The 12,899-nt window shown below is 35.0% G+C and overlaps 1 protein-coding gene across 9 annotated transcripts in view; it reads right to left on the bottom strand.

The window, feature by feature from the left end:
* Positions 1 to 12,899, bottom strand: part of PTPN5 (protein tyrosine phosphatase non-receptor type 5) — a 65,887-nt gene that overhangs the window by 28,137 nt on the left and 24,851 nt on the right. For 7 of the 9 annotated variants that reach the window (XM_039350774.1, XM_039350770.1, XM_039350776.1 and 4 more), the window contains 2 exons: positions 3,292 to 3,473; positions 2,840 to 2,959 (listed from right to left, as the gene is read on the bottom strand). In XM_039350774.1, coding sequence (XP_039206708.1) covers positions 2,840 to 2,959; positions 3,292 to 3,453 — 282 coding nt within the window. In that variant the 5' untranslated portion in view covers positions 3,454 to 3,473. Of the gene's footprint in view, positions 1 to 2,839; positions 2,960 to 3,127; positions 3,214 to 3,291; positions 3,474 to 3,851; positions 5,701 to 12,899 lie in introns of those variants that run through there. The other 2 variants (XM_039350777.1, XM_039350779.1) reach the window with 2 other exon arrangements.

Raw genomic sequence — 12,899 nt, 5'->3', positions numbered from 1 at the left:
TTTCAAAGAATATATATAACAACAGAGGGAAATCTATTTGATGACTTAAAAGCACTGACATGGAAGGCGAGATAGCAAAGGAAGAAAGTTAGAATAAGGCTGAAGAAAATTAGGGTTTTGATTTATTAGGATTTTATATTACTAATTAAAATAGAATATACTCAAATAGACAACATGTGTATTTTGAATACTAGATTTTGTTATGAATTGAGATAAAAACTTTGGTCACTTAAAACTTGGAAGTATAAATATTAAAAGTTAAATTTGAATATTGATGGGAAATTAAAAATTGGGGAAAACAAATAATCAATAGGATATTGATTGTATATAAAGACTGAATGTAAAAGTAATTAAGATATGTATAAGCTAAAAATTTATTGATAAATGTAATAAGCATGTTTTTACTTAGTTGATATAATAAGAACTGTATTAGCTTAAATATGAGACAGTAGATATTAAGGGAAAAAGAGAGGAAGTATTTGATGTTGAAATAAGGGAAATTTTGGTCATTAAATTTGGAAATTAGTTGAAAATAAGGATGTTATATTGTATTATTAACTAGATGATGCAAGATGGTGGGAAATAGAATATACTTAAATAGATGATGTGTATCTTGAATATTAAACTTTGTTATGAATTGAGACAAAGGAAACTTTGGTTACCTAAAACTTGGAAATTATAAATATCAAATGTTAAATTTAAATATTGATGGGAAAGTAAAAATTGGGAAAAACTAATAACAGGACATTGACTGTCTATAAAGATTGAATGTAAAAACAACTAAGATTACCCAGAAACAGAGCAGTAAAGAACTACTAGACTAGTGATGGTGAACCTTTTAGAGACCGAGTGCTCAAACTGCAACCCAAAACCCACTTATGCATCATCAGGTGCCGGGTGGGTGTAGCCCATTGGGTGGGTATGGCATTGGGTGGGCGTGGCTGCAGTGGTAGCAGCAGACTGGGTGGGACTAAAAAGTTCAATCAGTCAATTCCAACTCTGCAAGATCTTTTTTTTCCCACGAGAAGTTGAAATTGACTGATTGATTGAACCTTTTTTTTTTTTGTACACAGCGGTGGAGGCCTAAAGTGAAAAGGTTTTATAAAACCCAATTGAAGGCCTAGGACTTGGGTGACAGCGCACGTGCCCACAGAGAGGGCTCTGAATGCTGCCTCTGGCACCCGTGGCATAGGTTTGCCACCACTGTACTAGACCATGTGGTAGGGGCAAAGCTCTGACATTTTAGTGGCTTCTCCACTTCTCATTCCTGGCCACTGTCTTGTAAGTCTTCTGTATGGTTTGGTCCTACTGCTGCAGTAGGAGCAGCAGCAGTAGGAAACAAATATCTGCATGTCTCTCCTCTTATTCTTCTCCCATTCATCCATCATTTGCCACAGCCCAGGAGGGGGCTTACCACCTGAGCTCTCTCACTCACCCTATCTATGTGACCCCTGCCTGAAAGATTCGTTTCGAGGGAGCAGAGAGCTCTATTTACATTCCTCTTAGCAACTAAAGCTCCATACTTCTAGGGAGAAGCGGGTAAAAGACAAATCGTATTTGTTCCAGTTTAGGTCCTAAAGGCACAATAAGAAGTAATGGATGGAAACTAATCAAGGAGAGAATCAACCTAGAATGAAGGAGAAATTTCCTGGCCATGAGAAAAAATAATCAGTAGAACGACTTGCCTCCAGAAGTTGTGGGTGCTCCAACACTGGAGGTCTTTAAGAAGAAATTAGACAACTATTTGTTTGAAATGGTAGAAGGTTTCCTGCTTGAGCAGAGGGTTGGACTAGAAAACTTCCAAGGTCCCTCCCAACTCTATTATAAGTCTATTGCTAATGTTCTTTTTGCAACACTGTCTACAAAGAAAATGGGTCCTGCAACTACAGTGGCAAAAAATGTACAATTAGAGTTTGGAGAAAGGAAATGATTATGATAGGACTGCCAATCTGTATGGTGGCATAAGGCCAATAAAAGAGAAGAAATGAGTCATAGGCAAGAGCAATGAATAAAGAAAAGGGACTCAGATTAATAAGGATCTAGCAATAGCTCAGAGCACTACAATCTATTAAATCTTTACAACACATCACAGAAAATGCAATCCAATTATACTTTATATTATCATTGTGATACAGTTTTCAGATAGTTTTCCTGAACTGACATAACTCAGATATGAATAAAGCACAAGGAGTAAAACAATTTTTACCCAAGGACTAAAACTACTGCATTTATAACTTATATACAGATCTATGAAATCAGGACGTGCATTGGGATTTTTTAAAGAAGTTCAGGAAATTATCATAAGTTACATTCAGTCATGACTGATGAAATTCCTTTTTCACTCTGGTACCCCCTTAACAGACCCAGATCTGCGCAGAAGGATATTTTGAAATGTATCTGGAAAGCACACAGGATACAGTGAGGAAGGTGGGGTAGGAACAAAAGGGAAGTACTATTTGCAAATAGAAATTCAGTCATGTGATGTTGAATGTAGCTTAAGAGCTTCTGATTCCAAACATCCTTTTGAGAAAAGGGGAATAAATGACGCAAATGTTCATTCAAAGCAAATATCCTTGCCTATCTTTTATAAACATTGTGGTGCACTTAGCAGGAAATATTATGCAATTTCCATTTGTTCAATGAGGTCTGTACACTGCTAATGTCAAGTTCAGAACTGCTCCTTTATTCATCATTTAGCTAGAGAAGCTATTCATAATGTATAACAAACACTACTTTATGTATTACATCCATTATTAATATTTCATCCAAGAAGATATTAGCACTACCAAGCAGATCATTAATACCCCACATTGAAATATACTGAAATCACCAAACATACCGTGTTAGAATTTGACTCCAACTGTTGTGATGGATGAAACTGGTTGGACAAGACAGCCAAAATATCATGAATTGCTGGGATGGTCTCACATCCACCACACCAAAACATAAAGAAGAAAACCTGTGTTTTAAACAGATAACGAATAGTGAGGTTACTGCACTTTTTTAATGTTAAATAGCAAATCCAAGATTTCAATTAATAATCTTTTATTTATAACCATGACTATTTTTTAAAGCACAGAGGCTTTTTGCAGCTGCAAAATTAACTTGAATAAAAAGACTGAGTTACCTGATGTAACACGGCACATCTTTTGATTTAATTTCAGCTATATCAGCATTTATGACGTGGGAAATCTGCCCCTAAAATGTATGAATCTAAAAAAAACAAAAGCAATGTTTTCCTTTTCTTTTGTCCGAAAGCAATGTCCATCCCAAATAAGATGGAATCCTTACCAATAACAGTGAGAGGATAAAGAGATACAGATTTCCGTCTGTTGTCATCCCATTCCACCAGGTCACCCAGCGATGGTATGGAGACACTTCAACACTTTTCAGAAGTGGTTCTGTCTTGCTTTGTCCTTCTGGCTGGCCATCTGTTCCATTCAGTGGTTCCATTTCTGCTGGCTTGGAAATACCTTCAGAAATAAAAATGATACAATCAGAAGATAAGTACCTATGTATCTCCCACGTTCCTACAGAAACAACACAGAATACACAATCAATTCTGAAGGTAAAATTACTACATGCCAAAGTAGTAATCACGATTCTTAAACACACTAGTAGGATGCCATGGAAGGCTTAGCTACCTTCCTTAGAAAAAAGAAGACTGGAAACAGTACTGCACTTTTTTTTTTCTCAAGCAATAAAACTGGGGTTTCCCCTTGTTTCCCTTAATCACTTGGACTGATTTAAAACATATGCATTCAGTCTTTGATTTTTCTGATTTGATACACTGTAAAGATGAAAGGATTAATTATTTAACAAATTAAGGAATTGGTTTTAATTCCTTAAACCTTTTATAAAGATTATTTAAGGGCATCATTTCAAAATGCTCATGAAGAAAGTTATCTGAAAGTATTTCACAGTCTCCACAGTATTCACTTCAAAGCAGTTATGTTTTTTATGTAGCCTCATCAAACTAATGCCTACTGGGAAACTGAACATACCACACGTATATGGAGCTTTGATACCATTGTGAAAATGAAGCATTTCTGAGTCATAATCTAATAATAGTCCCCAACACTAATGCCAATTTCTAAGAGCAAAACAGCTACACTGCTTCACTTTGATTTATTTTAGAACATGCCTTCTTTGGCTATTTTGAACTGCTGGAAGAAGACTTGGCAATGAGGAAGAATGAAGCGAGTCTTCAACACAAACCATGTCTCCTGACTGCTGTCTCAGCTATGTGGTAGAACTGTTTTCAGGCAAATCCAAGCTATAAATACATATGTGTTATGTATGTTTAATTGGAATTTCAATTTGGGATTCAGCCACAACTCTTGTAGTGAAATGAAGCTTGATAAGATTTTATACTCCACCAGATTCACTTCTGAGCAAGCTCACAAAAGGTTTGACTGTAAGTCTTGGAATGAAACCCAGCCACTACTTCTTCTATAAATGCACCAACAAATCCAAGAACAAACATCGTTCTAAAGCCGTGCATTTATTTCAGAATAAAGAACAACAGTTAGTTTCTACTTAAAGATCAAAGACACATAATTCACAATGGCATTAGTATACTTCCCCCCCCCTCCAAAATCCATTATTAAAATATGTGTGTGTTACACATAGAAATGGATTGTGACTATCACAAAGGGAATCTGCTTGTTAGAAATTATCAACCTGAAATTAATATTGGCTAGAAATGCAAATACAGATTTTCTCTTCTCAGATGAATCCATTTTCATTTTAATATGCTGAACGTTCTGCCTCAGTTCTCAGCCCTCTTCTCCTACCCATTCCCTCCCACAGATGGCCCCTTGCTCTGTCTGAGGGAACTGAAGAGAAGCCATGTGCTAAAACGCTGCAGGAGAAGGCTTGATTTTAAACAGTCTCCAGTGAGTCACTATGTCTTTCCACACATTAATTTCCACATTGCGCCCACTCAGTCCAGCTGTCATTTCATATGGAATAAGAGATGGGGCAAGTAAAACAACATTCTCCATTATTTAACAGAGGATGGCTTTTATGACATAGCGACATCTTAGCCAAGAGGATAGGTAGAAGAAGAATGATTATAGCTTTGGTGCCTGGTTATTATACTAGTATTATACTAGTCTTTCCCGACCTCCAGACACATTGGAAGTACAGCTGTGTGGGACAATTCCTGTAATTATCAATCCAAATGACCAATTCTGGGGGCTGCCCATGCATCTGGCTGAGGTAGGCTCCTTTGCATACATAGGTAGACTTTTCCAAGCAGTGACTAAGGAGATAGATGAAGTATTACCAACTCTGACAGCCTTGCGGCATTCTAGCTTAGCAAACTATGAATGTACAGAATATGCTATCAACTCCCCACCTTTTTCTACCACTTTCTTAATTCACATAAAGAAGAAAAAAGGGGAAAAAACTTTCTTCTGATTGCCTTCTATGGAATTAAAAGGGAAAGAATTTCTTCTATAGAAGATCATGTGATCACATTCCCAGTTAAGATAAATGAAAAAACAAGACCTTTCCTCTACAAATAATACAATATTATAGAAAGAAGCTTGCTGTCAAGATGTCTTCCTCCCAGCAGCAGATTGGCATGGAGAAATACAAGTACAGGTAGTCCTTGATCTATGACCACGACTGAGCCCAAAACGTATGCTGATAAATGAGAAATTTGTTAAGTAAGTTTTGCCCCATTTTATGACTTTTCTTGCCACATTGGTTAATTGAATCACTGCAGTTGTTAAATTAGTAACGTGGTTGTTAAGTGAATCTGGCTTCCCCCTTGACTTTGCTTGTCAGAAGGTTGCAAAAGGTGATCACATGACCTTGGGACACTGCAACCGTCGTAAATGTGAGTCAAATGTCATGCATCTGAATATAAATCACATGACCATGGGCATGCTGAAAAGGTTGTGTGAAAAATGGTAATAAGTCATTTTTTCCAGTGCCGTTGTAACTTCAAAGGGTCACTAAATGAACTGTTGTAAGTTGAGGACTACCTGCAGGATAATGTTTCACTCTGAAGGACACTTAAACCATACTTGTATAGTTAAATATATCAGAAAACATGTAGCTTCAATTTTACAAAGGAATCTGGGACATAATTAATTTGGAGCCAGAGACTTCAAGTGACATGTTGTCATAGACTGGAGCATTTTGTACTTAAAATGTTTCCTAACCATGTCTTTATTAATAGTAAACAGCATGTAAAAGAAACAGCTGTGAACATCTGATGTTGAATCGTCAGGCAGAGCCAAAATAAAAGCATAAAACTTAAGTAGTGCTCTCCATTTAGCTTACAGATTTTTTTTTTAATTCTTCACAACAATTCAGTAAAGTAGACTAAATGAAAAATACAGTGAACTATCAATCATAATGACTATCTGCTGGCATTGTACACGTCTATAATTACTAAACAAAAATTTTAACTTGTCTTCATTTTAAACACAATCCAGGAGAAAAATTTTAAATTTGAGTGTAACTCATATATCAACAGCAGACAAAAGTTATAGCAAACCAAAAGAAAAAACCTCTCTATAACTTTTCCAATAAGCAAAGACACCAAGCAAAGTTGACCACTTTCTCTCTTATTATTTGAAATTGCTTTAGAAGTTTTAGCGACACAAATACTTGAAGAGACATAAATACTTAGGATTAAAGTGCGGGGAGAAGAATAAAAGTTGAAATGCTATGCAGATGATATAGTACTAATGTGCCATTATTTAATTACAGAGAATTATAAGAAAGTTCATGAAAATAAACATAGACTTTGGTGAATTCTCCAGATATAAAACCAGTGAAGAGAAAACAAAGTTAATAATGAGACATTTAATCCCAAAAGAAGAAGACTTTATGAAAAAGAATCTGGATATGAGATAAGAAAAAAAAATATTTGGATCTCTGTTTGACAGGAACTAATAAAGTCATATAGTATTTCAGAACAATTATAATAAATTAGGAAAATAAATTTTAAAAGAATCTTGGAAAACTTAAAACTTTCTTGGGTGGGATTTATCACAACAGTAAAAACAAACTAACAAAGTGGATAAAATCCAAAATAGAACATCAATCATAGAAGAAGCCAGCTTAGCCTATGGACTTCATTGGTCTTTATGCTGAAAGGGAACAAAAGAAGAAAACAATTTGAAAAGAAGTTTGATTAAAAAATATATGGAATATTTTAAAATCAAAAAGAAGTCCAGCAAGTTTTCCATTACCTTCATCTTCAAATGTCATTTACTTTAAGAATAACTATTGTTAAGAAAGATTTAATCATACAGGCCAATATCAAGATTCAGGAAACATAGGAGGAACTATTCAATGAAGGTAGGAATTTACTTGATGTATTTACAAATTGCTAGAAGACTAAAAAGTGATCTCAAGAATGAAGGAGGTATTTTGAAAAAAATCATAGAATTTGTAACTCATACAAAACTAAGATCACCTATTAGGAAAAATAAACGAATTGTTATTGAAATATGACACAAAAAAGATAGAACAAATAAAAAAATATGACAATGAAGTTAATGGTAATGTAGTTGCAATAATAAGAACCATGGAAAAAATTAATAAAATTTATCCCAAGTTATAATTTAAGGGAAAATTGGTAAAAACATTTTCAGATGATACAGTATATAAATCCATCAATAATCATCAAGTTAGACAAATCAAAGAAAAATAAATATTGGAAATGCCATAACAGAGAATGAACTTTTTTCCTATGTGGTAGTTGTGTAAAAGAATTCAAAAGTACTGGGGAAAAAGACATCAGCATATTCAGAAAATCCTAAAAGTATTTTAACTAAAAATACGAAGATTCTTGTTATGTAAAATATCACAATTTACTAAGATAAATGCTGACAGCTACAAAAACCAATCTGATATAACACTGGGGGGGGGGGAAGGAACTTGGTTGATTATATCAGATTGGGACACCAATATTGGAGAATATGCAGCAATGACAAAATTACCAGTATATATTCATAATAGAAGCTCAACCAATTTAATCAAAAATGGATCCTGTATACACAGTATCACATATTATATAGCAGGGCAAATTTAGGCAATTGGAATATATTTTTGAAGGAAAACATGATGAGATCAGTCAAAACTAATAGGACTTAAATAGATTTTAGAAAATTTTTTTCATTTTTAATGGAAAATATATTTAGTTTGTGTTCAGCATAAACAGAAGGAAAGGGGAAAATGTGCTTCTGGAAAGTTTTTCATAATATTTTTATAAATATCTTATGTATGCTTAGTAATTGTTCCCTTTGTGTTATTATCCAGTGTAGACCTTGTTTTCCTTTGTATTTCATTGTTCTAAGAACAAAAATATCTTCCTTTTTTTAAAAAAAATGAGTCTATTTTCTCAGCGAAGTTCATAGCCAGGTAGACTACCCATTCCAACTTATGATGCATCATGTTATGTGGATCTAGCCAACTATATCTTACCCACAAACCATTGTGAAGTAAGTTGCAGCCTTCTGCAATGTGTGAACCCGATCAACATGTCCATGGGGTGAGTGAAACAGGTATACAATATAAAATTGTTTTAGAGATAGAAACTAGAGTCTTAGAATTGGTATTAACAAACTCCCTGATTCAAATATTGATGTCTACCAACATAAGCCTCCGTTAGTAGAAGGGATGGCTCTTAGAACAATGAGTGTGTAGACACCAAAGTCATTATATATCTCTAATATGCAAAGTTTAATTTTGTCCAGCCACTATTTGGTATCCAGCCACAACAAAGCTGCTGCTACAACATACTGGGAGGCAAGTTATCATGATATATTACCATCCTCACCACAGAACACTAGTTTCTCATGTCCCAGGAATATGAAAGCAATCGAAAGAGTTTAAAAGATCCTGCAATCCAGTCTCTACTTACTCTGCCTTATTGTCTCTAGAGCACGGGTGTCAAATTCGCCGAGTCACGTGACATGTCGTGACGTATCATGACTTTTTTCGCATTGCCAGAGCTGGGTGGGCGCAGCCTCCGCATTATGACACCTCTGCTCTAGAGGAATTTGCTAAAAAAATTATATTATTAAAGATTGCAATTAAAAAGATAAAAAACTAATGCAAACTAAAAAGATATAAAAAATTTAAATGAGAAGATAAAAACTACAGAAAATATAATGAAAAATAGAAAATACAGATAATACAGAAAAGAAAAAAGAGAAATGCATAAAGAAATAAATTTCCCCTTCATCACAACAAGCACAAATAATTTCAGTAATTTATCACTCTCTCTGAAATATGACAAAATATCTCTTTTTCCCATACCTCAATTCAGGAATTTGCTTTTTAATGAAGCCATCACCCACACTCTGACAGAGGCAGAAGTTGAAAAAATAATTTCTGTCAACAATGCACACCTACGCTTTTCTAATAAATGGACTAGGCTGTGCTTAGTTGTGTTAAGCCTCACACTCTTCTTTCAGAATGGCTCAGTGCCAAATATAGTCACAATTAGCATCAAATGAATATGAAAGCATGCTCTTTGTGCTGATATGCCTAAATCTTACATTGCTCTGATAAGTTGTTCTGAGTTTGCTGCAACAGTGGTTTGCATGCTGAATGTAATGAGGAATGCGACCCATGGCTTAATAGCAAGAAGGTGGTGTACCATGTGGCAAAGCACCTACTCATGAGTTTTCAAATCTCTGATTGTTCTCCTTACAAGGTTTCTACTTCAGGTAAGCAAGGGCTCTAGCATTGTCAGGAACACAACAGTTTTTAATAAAGTCTTCATGAACAACAGTAAGCCAAAACTTGAAGGTCACATTGTATATGTTTGTTGCAAAAACAACAGTGTGTAAAAGAGAAGAACAGGGGAATCATTTATTTTAATTGCTTCTTCTTTCTATAGCAGAGGAATATTTCTTTTCCTTTAAAAAGAAAAATGGGTGGGGGGATTCTATTTTAAAACGAAAACAATTCTGATCTTTGAAAAAACTTACGTTAAGCAGCAATAAAGTATAGCAAACATTTAAAAGGCTGCTTTCATTCATATTAGCAATTTTATTATATACTGCATTCCTCTGCATGCACTATATATGTATTATTAGAATGTTACATTTATTTTTCTTTTGAAATCTCACTGGAGGACTCCTTAGTAAGAATTCCAATAGAAGAGAATAAATTGGGGTCAAACTGTAATAATAAGAATTTAATAGTAAGAATTTAACAAAAAAAACCCTTCCATTGCCCGAGTAAAATAAATCACACTTGAATTGCACATGCTTAATTGTATTTGCAAACTAGAACAGTGCAAATTATAACTGAAGTTGTGAAATAATTTGCACAACTGAAAATGTAATCAACTTTAGAAAAAAGGTACATCCACACCATGCAATTTTTGTAACCTTTATAACTATAGATTTGTGAGTGTTTTGGCACTTTGTATCACACGCCAAATTAAGTATGCCCCACTTCCTTGAATACTAAATGGTTAGCAATGGCAGCACTGCAGGGCTTAGTTTTCTCATGAAATCATACTGGTGTCTTCAAAACATTCTGCACATTAGACAACACTTTCCTGTGTGGTGCTATTCAGCTGTAAGGGAGTTCCGCATCATATTCTCAACAGTTGGGTAAGTTATTAGCTAGGAGCTAGGAGAATAGCAGCTGCAGTCGAACACTTCTCAAATACAATAAATGCGGTGCCAAAAAATACAATAATTTATGACAATTAAAACCAACAAACTCATAACAGCTTATAAAGTAGGTTTTTTTTAATACCGTATTTCCCCTTTACATATATTTATTATACTCTTCAAGCTCATTCTGTTGGTTCCTGTAAAGGAAGGAATGGCAGAATCTGGGAGCAAAGTTAAGAGGGATCAGCCAGCAGTAGCATCCCTACATAGCCACAAGCAGACGAAGTCCAACTTCGCTTGAATTCCATTGACCCTTAACTCCTAGCAACTGCTAACCATTAGTTGAGAAGATTCCTGTGCATAGCATGAGTAGCAATAAGTCAGCTTTAATAATAATAATAATAGTAGTAGTAGTAGTAGTAGTAGTAGTAGTAGTAGTAGTAGTAGTAAAGTTGGAAGGGACCTTGGAGGTCATCTAGTCCAACCCCCTGCTCAGGCAGGAAACCCTACACCATTTCGGACAAATGGCTGTCCAGTCTCTTCTTAAAAACTTCCAGTGTTGGAGCATTTACTGCTTCTGGAGGCAGGCTGTTCCACTGATTAATTGTTCTCACTGTCAGGAAGTTTCTCCTTAGTTCTAGGTTGCTTCTCTCCTTGATTAGTTTCCACCCGTTGCTTCTTGTCCTGCCTTCAGGTGCTTTGGAAAATAGCTTGATTCCTCTTCTTTATGGCAGCCCCTGAGATATTGGAATACTGCTATCATGTCCCCCCTTGTCCTTCTCTTCGTTAAACTAGACATACCCAATTCTAGCAACCGTTCCTTATATGTTTTAGCCTCCAGTCCCCTAATCATCTTTGTTGCTCTTCTCTGTACTCTTTATTACACCTCCATGTGTGAACTTAATCTTTTGCACCTGACATTTCCAAAGTTTTTCTGTGACCTTAGCCTCAACCATTCCTATTCTATTTTCTTTCAAAACATCTGTTGCATATTAATTCTACATTGAGAATTACTGGGTAGGTGATTCATGTAGCCCCAAGCCATAATGAGATGAGTTTTACATCATACTAATTCAAAAACAAAGTATCTAGATTCTTATCATGTGTGAAAAGGGTTATTGTATTCTTTTTGATAGAAACAATCTACAGATCTCATGTTTCTTGCATTTGTAGAAAGACTATGAATGCAATGTTGGTAACTTGAACTTCCATTATTTCAAGAATCATCATCAAGAATCATCATGTGCTGGAGGCCTTCAATGCAATTCTGTGCAATGGTGCAAGTCACAAATTTTAAAAAAAATATCACATTCAATGATTTTACCCTACAATCTAGTGCGAGATCATCAACACCTCGCAAGTTCATAACCAAATTTCAGATTTTATTTAAAAAATATCAATCTCTCAGTTGATTGGCAATGCAAGAGATTTGGGGCTTTCATTTTTTTCAGTATTTGGAAAGGCAGTTGGCCACTGACATCCTGGCACTCATGGATGACTTTTGCTAATACAGATTTTGGAGATTCTGTATTTGCTTGCATGTCATAATAGTCAAGTCAATAATATCTGAGAATGAGGATGATTTGATTTCCGAAAAATTCAGATCCAAATTAAAATTTCTCCATATTATTTAAGAATAGTGGCAACCCACTTTCTGACTCAAACTCTCTTATGCTTTTCTAAGATTATCTATTTCTCTTCTTTATTCTCCAGAACTTTCCTTAGCCACCTCCCTTGAAATGTGTTCAGGATGCTGAATATGGGCTATTTCTGCACCACTGAAGTCTCTTACAATTGCTAGGTTAAACTACTGAGGCCATGGCCTAAACTTTCACTACTCTAAAAACAAGATAGAGTACATTGGCATGGGGGGGAAAGGGGCATGACAGGTATATTATGACATTATGCAACTATTGCAAAGTACATAATCTGCATATATATCTCATCATGATGCATGAGATATCATCAAGGGTTATACAGTGTAATGTGGTAAGACAGTTACTACAAATGTCACTTTTTTCCTCATATCAGTTTCCATGATATTATAACTCATAATGTCATCTTGCTTCAGGTACCTCCCATAAATATTACCAGCAAATCTTGCTTTAATATACAGAAAGAAAGAAAAAGATACAAAAAGGGAAAAGAAAAACAAACTGAAAGAAAAAAAATAACAGGACGGAAATACAGAATTTTAAATACAGCATTAAATCTTGATCATGAGGAATTATACTGATCAGTTTTTCTACTGCATCTATAAAAAGTCACTTCAAAAGCAGAGAATCAACACATAAA

Source organism: Crotalus tigris, unplaced genomic scaffold (assembly GCF_016545835.1).
Source record: "Crotalus tigris isolate CLP2741 ecotype Arizona unplaced genomic scaffold, ASM1654583v1 scf7180000018354.2857554, whole genome shotgun sequence".
Lineage (NCBI taxonomy): Eukaryota > Metazoa > Chordata > Lepidosauria > Squamata > Viperidae > Crotalus > Crotalus tigris.
Note: the sequence above shows the minus strand (reverse complement) of the source record. Positions and strands in the feature narration are given on the sequence as shown.